This window comes from Aquarana catesbeiana, linkage group LG01, assembly GCF_042186555.1.
Source record: "Aquarana catesbeiana isolate 2022-GZ linkage group LG01, ASM4218655v1, whole genome shotgun sequence".
NCBI classification, from domain to species: Eukaryota; Metazoa; Chordata; class Amphibia; order Anura; family Ranidae; genus Aquarana; species Aquarana catesbeiana.
Genome location: NC_133324.1, coordinates 247,212,604 through 247,220,094, shown reverse-complemented (window position 1 = coordinate 247,220,094; position 7,491 = coordinate 247,212,604). Strand labels below are relative to the sequence as shown.

Genomic DNA, 7,491 nt, shown 5'->3' with positions numbered 1-7,491 from the left:
AGAGAGCAAAAAATATAAAAGCTTGAATAGCTCCTAGCAAAATAAAACCACTACGTCCCACTGTCAGTGCTCCCCTAATGTTCTTCACCATCAAGGGAATGTATCAATGTAAGAAACTGTTATGTCTTACGTGTAAACACATGACACATAGGGAAAAAGAATTTACATGCAAAGGGAAGCAGTATAGAATACCTGACTTTTTTACATGTTCCTCAGAGTACGTAGTGTACTGTTTGACCTGTCCATGCAGCCTGCTGTATGTAGGTCGCATTATACGTACCCTTAGTAAAAGGTTTGGAGAGCATCGGAACTTTGTTGAAAAGGGTTTCGACAAACAGTGTCCCGAGGCATTTCAAAGAGTTCAATAAGCAGTCATCTTCGGAACTATGCGTTTGGGTTATACAGGCCATTCCCAATCATTTTCCCAAAGCTGAATGCTATAAGCGTTTATGTGAGAGAGAAAATTACTGGATCTACACTTTAGACAATTTATCGCCTGGAGGCCTAAATGAAGTCATTGAAATTAATATTCTATTATAATCTCATCTGTTCTACATTCTGGGCTCTATAGCTCTCTCCCAACCATCCCCCTCCCCCCTCTATACCAATGACGAATTTAAAATCATTATCCCCCTATAAATAATATATACAACAAATTTTCTTTCCATAATTGTCCATTTAACAATTTGATTATTATAATTTTTTATATTACTATTATTTTTAATTCAGAAATTAATTGTATAATATTTTTTAACAGAAAAAATTGTATAATATTTAAATGTTTTAGCATCAAAGTACATTTCTTTTGGAAATCAGTATAATTCTTAATAATCAGTTAATAATAACACATCAACTATGTACATCGGTCATATATGGGTGTGTCTTTTTGTGTGTATATTAATATGTATTATCACATATAATTTTTTTTTTTAAGGTTTTAATAAGGTTTTTAACTCTTTTATAGATATATATATAATTGTTTGCATCTATGACTCTACTGCTTAATTGTAAGTATTGTAGCTTATCAACTAATTCATTTTATTATTGCACTATTAGTAACCATTTTGATAGCATTGTCCTTAGCTCTTGTCCTTAGTTTTGTGTGTGTGTGTATATATATATATATATGTGTGTGTGTTTCTATGGTTACCCGCTCCGTTTAGCCACTCAGTATCCTCGTTATGTAGTATATATAACCCATTCAAAGATGGCCCCTAGCAGAGCCTGAGGAAGGAGCACAAATGCTCCAAACGCACCGCCCGCTGACCCTGTACCCGGATGTGATGTCATCTGTGTCTCTGTGTACCGCTAATCGTCATCTCAGCTTTCTGGAAGTGCTGGGAACCACCAGTGCAGCCGGATCACGGATAGCTATTAGCAGCCAGTGAGACCAGGTATGATCCCAGGACAGCGCGGATGATCTATACATACAGTTGTGCTCATAAGTTTACATACCCTAAATTTATGATTTCTTGACCATTTTTCAGAGAATATAAATGATAACACAAAAACATTTTTTTCACTCATGGTTAGTGTTTGGCTGAAGCCATTTTTTATCAATCAACTGTGTTTAGTCTTTTTAAATCATAATCACAACAGAAACTACCCAAATTACCCTCAAAAGTTTGCATACCGTGGTGGTTTTGGCATGATAACATGCACACAAGTTGACACAAAGGGGTTTAAATGGCTATTAAAAGGTAACCATCCTTACCTGTGATCTGTTTGCTTGTAATTAGTGTGTGTGTGTATAAAAGGTCAATGAGTTTCTGGACTCCTGACAGACCCTTGCATCTTTCATCCAGTGCTGCACTGACGTTTCTGGATTCTGATTCTGAGTCATGGGGAAAGCAAAAGAATTGTCAAAGGATCTGCGGGAATGGGTAGTTGAAATGTTTTAAAACAGGAAAGGGATATAAAAAGATATCCAAGGAATTGAGAACGCCATTCGGCAGTGTTCAAACTCTAATCAAGAAGTGGAAAATGAGGGGTTCTGTTGAAACTAAACCACTGTCAGGTAGACCAACTAAAATTTCAGCCACAATTGCCAGGAAAATTGTTCAGGATGCAAAGAAAAACCCACAAATAACTTCAGGTGAAATACAGGACTCTCTGAAAACATGTGGTGTGGCTGTTTCAAGATGGACAATAAGGAGGCACTTGAAGAAGGATGGGCTGCATGGTCGAGTCACCAGAAGAAAGCCATTACTACGCAAATGCCACAAAGTATCCTGCTTACAATACACCAAACAGCAAAGAGACAAGCCACAAAGTCATTTGGAGTGATGTGACCAAAATTTAGCTTTTTGGCCACAACCATAAACGCTACATTTGGAGAGGAGTCAAGGCCTATGAGGAAAGGTACACCTTTTCTACTGTGAAACACGGAGGTGGATCGCTGATGTTTTGGGGATGTGTGAGCTACAAAGGCACAGGAAATTTGGTCAAAATTGATGGCAAGATGAATGCAGTATTTTATCAAAAAATATTGGAGGAACATTTGCATTCATCAGCCAGGAAGCTGTGCATGGGATGTACTTGGAAATTCCAACATGACAATGATCCAAGACACAAGGCCAAGTCAACCTGTCATTGGCTACAGCAGAATAAAGTGAAGGTTCTGGAGTGGCCATCTCAGTCTCCTGACCACTCTGAGCCACTCTGGAGAGATCTCAAACATGCAGTTTGTGCAAGACAGCCCAAGAATTTACAGAAACTGGAGGCTTTTTGCCAAGAGGAATGGGCAGCTTTACCATTTGAGAAGATAAAGAGCCTCATCCACAAATACCACAAAAGACTGTCATTGATGTTAAAGGGGGCAATACACGGTATTAAGAACTGGGGTATGTAAACTTTTGATCAGGGTCATTTGGGTAGTTTCTATTGTGATTATGATTTAAAAAGAGTAAACACAGTTGATTGATAATAAATGGCTTCAGCCAAAGACTAACCATGAGTAAAAGAAAAGTTTTTGTATTATCATTCAAATTCTCTGAAAAATGTCCAAGAAATCATAAATTCTGCAAGGGTATGTAAACTTATGAGCACAACTGTATATACTAATGCTGGAATTTATTGCTCATTTGTGAGTGCTTCCATTTTTTATTTATTTTTTTTTTCTATTAAAATGTCTTATTGCTACACTTATGCCCTGTACACACGACTTTCAAGCGGTCTTGCCTACACATGGTCCGACCAAAGTCCGACCGTCCAGAACGCGGTGACGTACAGCACGTACGATGGGACTAGAAAAAGGAAGTTCAATAGCCAGTAGCCAATAGCTTCCGTCTCGTACTCAGAGCAAGTGTCGTTTTTGGTCTGTCGGAACAACATACGGACAAGCGGTTTTCCCGATAGGAATTGGTTCCGTCGGAAATATTTAGAACATGTTCTATTTCTAGGTCCGTCAGAATTTTCGAAAAATAAAGTCCGACGAGACACACACACGATCGGAATACACGATGAAAAGCTTCCGTCTGACTTTTTCTGTCGGACGTTCTGCTCGTGTGTACGCGGCTTTAGAAGGTGCTGCTTTTTATTCCTTTATATGTTCCAGTGTCTCTAGCTTTATAGCTGGCGGCCTTCCAAGGACAGTATACCTATTATCCTTACATGGACTCACTGTCATGGACTTGAATCATTGCCCCGCCAAAGTAACCCCATCCCAAACCCCCTTTTTCTAATATTGCTTAGCCATATCCAGAGTGCGCCATATCACCCCTTTGTCTATATGACACAGGAACGGTGGCAGATAAGAGTAGGATCCCAGTAGCAGAAGATGTTTGGGCTCACACAGACTCATGCATATTAAACCAGGGGGTGCAGTTTGGCATCTTCGCCCAGGACACTGGATTATCTTGCCAGGGGTGGTGCACAGTTTGGCATTTTTATGCTGGGCCTGGAAGACTTTGTCCCAGCACAGATTTTTATAAAATAAAGGATAACTGCCAATACATTTTATCAATAAGAAACATAATGGAAACAATGGAAATGTCAGAACATAGGGGGTTATTTACTAAAGAAAAATCCACTTTGCACTGCAAGTGCACTTGAAAGTGCACTGAAAGTGCACTTGGAAGTAAAGTTGCTGTAGATCCGAGGGAGACATGCAAGGAAAATAAAAAACAGCATTTTAGCTTGCACATGATTGGATGATAAAATCAGCAGAGCTTCCACTCATTTCAGATCTACCCCTTAGATTTAGAGCAACTGCACTTCCAAGTGCACTTTCAGTGCACTTTCAAGTGCACTTGCAGTGCAAAGTGGATTTGCCTTTCGTAAATAACCCCTATAGTGTTCATTATGGTTGCAGTAGGTTGAAAGGAAGGATTTAAGTGAGTTTTGCACCTATATAATTGAAGCTGTAGTCCTTACTACATATCAGCTAAGATTTAGGCAAAACCTTATGCCTCCACCATTCTTCTAAGATGAGAAACCACAGCATATTCTGCTGTTAATTAAAAATAAAAAAGGATGCAAGCTCTTTTGTTAAACAGCAGTGATCTGCTCCATATTCTATGCTGTGTCTGTGTGAGACACAGCACAGAGAACTGTTCAACTGGAGCAACATGTTTTGGTTCGCCCGTCACCCCCCTCTCCTTTTTGCTCAGTTGAGTGAAGGAGGAAGGCTGTTAACCCAGCAGGCTATACTCTGCATGGGCAGAGAGAGGCATGTGAACTGTCTACAGACAGGTCACATCCTGTATGCCAGGAATATGCAGACATTTTTCATATTGAAAACTAACACAATCCCTTTGTTAATTAGGTGCAGCCCCTGCACCAGCTTCTATGTCACTCTGAAAAAGAAACTGACGTGGGTGGCACAGATAGACCTGAAATAGGTCTGTTATGGTAATGGGGTGCACAAAACTCACGCCAGTTTCCTGCGCCATTATGATTGAATATCAAGTTCTTTCAAATACATAAAATACATACAATAAATAAGTACAAAATATTCAAATATGTTTACAAATGCTTTTTTATTTATTTTAAGTGCATGTATCCATATATATATATATATATATATATATATATATATATATATATATATATATATATATATATATATATATATATATATATATAAAAATGTATTCAGTTTTAAATGTAAGCAATGAAAATATAAAAATCTTATTATCTGAGTATTTACATTTATATAAACCTAATCAGAGTTGAGAGTGAGGCACACGCTTTGTAACACCCAGTGTGATAAATGTTTTGTGGTGTACAGATCAGCCTCAAATACCAAACCTACTCCCATTGCGTTTCTCCTCATGGAAGTGGTGTACACCGGTGTCCGGAACGTGTTCTGCAAAACACAAAAAGCTATAAGCATAATCTGTACCAATAGGTTATTACATTACACTGTGTCAATATATGCTAGAATTTTAAATCACACATGGGGGCATATGCATAAAGCAGTGAATATGATATTAACCAAATATTCACCGGTGGCTAATCATGCCCTGTAAGCTAAAACGGAGTTCCACCCAAAGGTGGAACTTCCTCTTTAAGCACTCCTCGCTCTATACATGCCACATTTGGCATGTAATTCTTTTGGGGGGGGGGGGGGTGTGCCTAGTTTTCCTGTCCCACTTCCTGCTTCCGACTTCGGGCCACCTAGGCGACTCCACTTCTCCCCCTAGGCGGCCTCTCCCTCTCGGCAATCTTCTGGGACACGTCATAGGTCCCAGAAGATTGCCTGGCCACTCGGAGAGCACAGCGCGACTCGCGGCCGGCTGTGAAGCTGCAAGCTGTCACAGCCGGGTGCCCACAGTTTTAGTGTGGCGCCGCGGAGAAGAGGGGGGAGAGGAGCGAGGCTCCGCGCGGCTGCACTGCTGGATTGTGGGACAGGTGAGTGTCTGTTTATTAAAAGTCAGCAGCTACACTTTTTGTAGCTGCTGACTTTTAATAAGCTAAAAATAGCCTGGAACTCCGCTTTTAAAAACACATGCACCAGGAAGATTCACTTGCAGTGATTTGATGACCTGCTGTAAAAGAGAAGGCCTAGGGGAAGTAGACTGGGTTGCTCCAGTAATGAGTGTTATAATGCATTTTGTAAGTATCATATTTAACTTCTTCAATACAGGGCATTTTTACCCTCTTCCTGTCCAGACCAGTTTTTAGCTTTCAGAACTGTCACACTTTGAATGACAATTGCGTGGTTATGCTACACTGTACCGAAATTAAATTTGTATCAATTTTTTCACAAAAATAGAGCTTTCTTTTGGTGGTACTTAATCACCTTTTTTTTTTTTTTTTTTTAGCAAAAAATAAAAAACCCAAAGACTGAAAATTTTGAAAAAAAAAGAAGTTTTTATTAGTTTCTCTCAGAAAATGTTGTAAATAAGTAATTTTTCTCCTTCACTGATGTGCGCTGATGAGGTTGCACTGATAGGTGGCACTGATGAGAGGGCACTAATATGCAGCACTGATAGGTGGCACCTATGGGCAATGATAGGTGGCACAGATAGGCGGCACTGATGAGCAGGCACCGAAGGGCACTGAAAGGTAGCACTGACTATCATTACTGATGGGCACAGAATGACATCACTGATGGGCACAAATTGACATCACTGATGGGTACAGATTGGCATCTTCGATGGGCACTGTTGGGGCTGCACTGATGATCAGTGCCCTGTTTATCTGTACAGGTCTCTTCTGTGAGGAGATGACGCTGATCGGCTCTCCTCACCTCACACTCTGTTAATGTGAGGCGAGGAGAGCTGATAAATGGCATTTCCCTGTGTACAGGTGATCAGCTGTGATTGGACACATCAGCTGCATCATCAGCCCTTTACCAAGATTGAAGTTGCGCCGTGTCCAGGGTCACGGCGTGCCCAGAATTGCCACGTGGCGTGCCCCTGCAGGCATGCAAGCACAGTGAGACTGGGGCAACATCATATGACATCTTCCCAGAACAAGAGAGGATCCCGTCCACCGTCTTTTGTCTATACAGCGGGCGGGAGGTAGTTAAGACTTCAGCCCTCTATGCCCCTTAACTGTAAACATGATAGTCTGCAGGATCATGTTGATGTGGTTGACACATCTCCTAACACCAAAGTGACCCCAAACCCAGATCTCCCATGTTTTCCCAGTGGCCATTACCAAACATTGGTTTCCCACCTTTCCACTATGTCTATAATAAACCGCATAGCGACTATGTACAGTATATACACTGATCATCTATGGCAACCAGCAGATTAAAAAGTACAACACCCAATACCAAAAACGTTGGGACGCTGTGTAAAATCTTCATAAAAAAAAAAACAGGATGTCATGATTTGCAAATCTCATAAACCCACATTTTATTCATGATAGAAAATAGAAAACATCAAATGTTTAACCACTTCAGTACTGGGCACTTTTACCCCCCTCCTGCCCAGGCCAACTTTCAGCTTTCAGTACTGACACACTTTGAATGACAATTGCGTGTTCATGCAACACTGTACCCATATGAAATTTTTATCATTTTGTTCACACAACTAGAGC

The 7,491-nt window shown here is 40.3% G+C and overlaps 1 protein-coding gene across 1 annotated transcript in view; it reads right to left on the bottom strand.

The window, feature by feature from the left end:
- Nucleotides 1-5,084: 5,084 nt before the first annotated feature.
- Nucleotides 5,085-7,491, bottom strand: part of DNAH10 (dynein axonemal heavy chain 10) — a 246,788-nt gene continuing 244,381 nt past the window's right edge. The window contains exon 79 of the mRNA XM_073627593.1: nucleotides 5,085-5,308. Within this exon, the coding sequence (XP_073483694.1) occupies nucleotides 5,162-5,308 (147 nt within the window). The 3' untranslated portion in view covers nucleotides 5,085-5,161. The remainder of the gene's footprint in view (nucleotides 5,309-7,491) is intronic.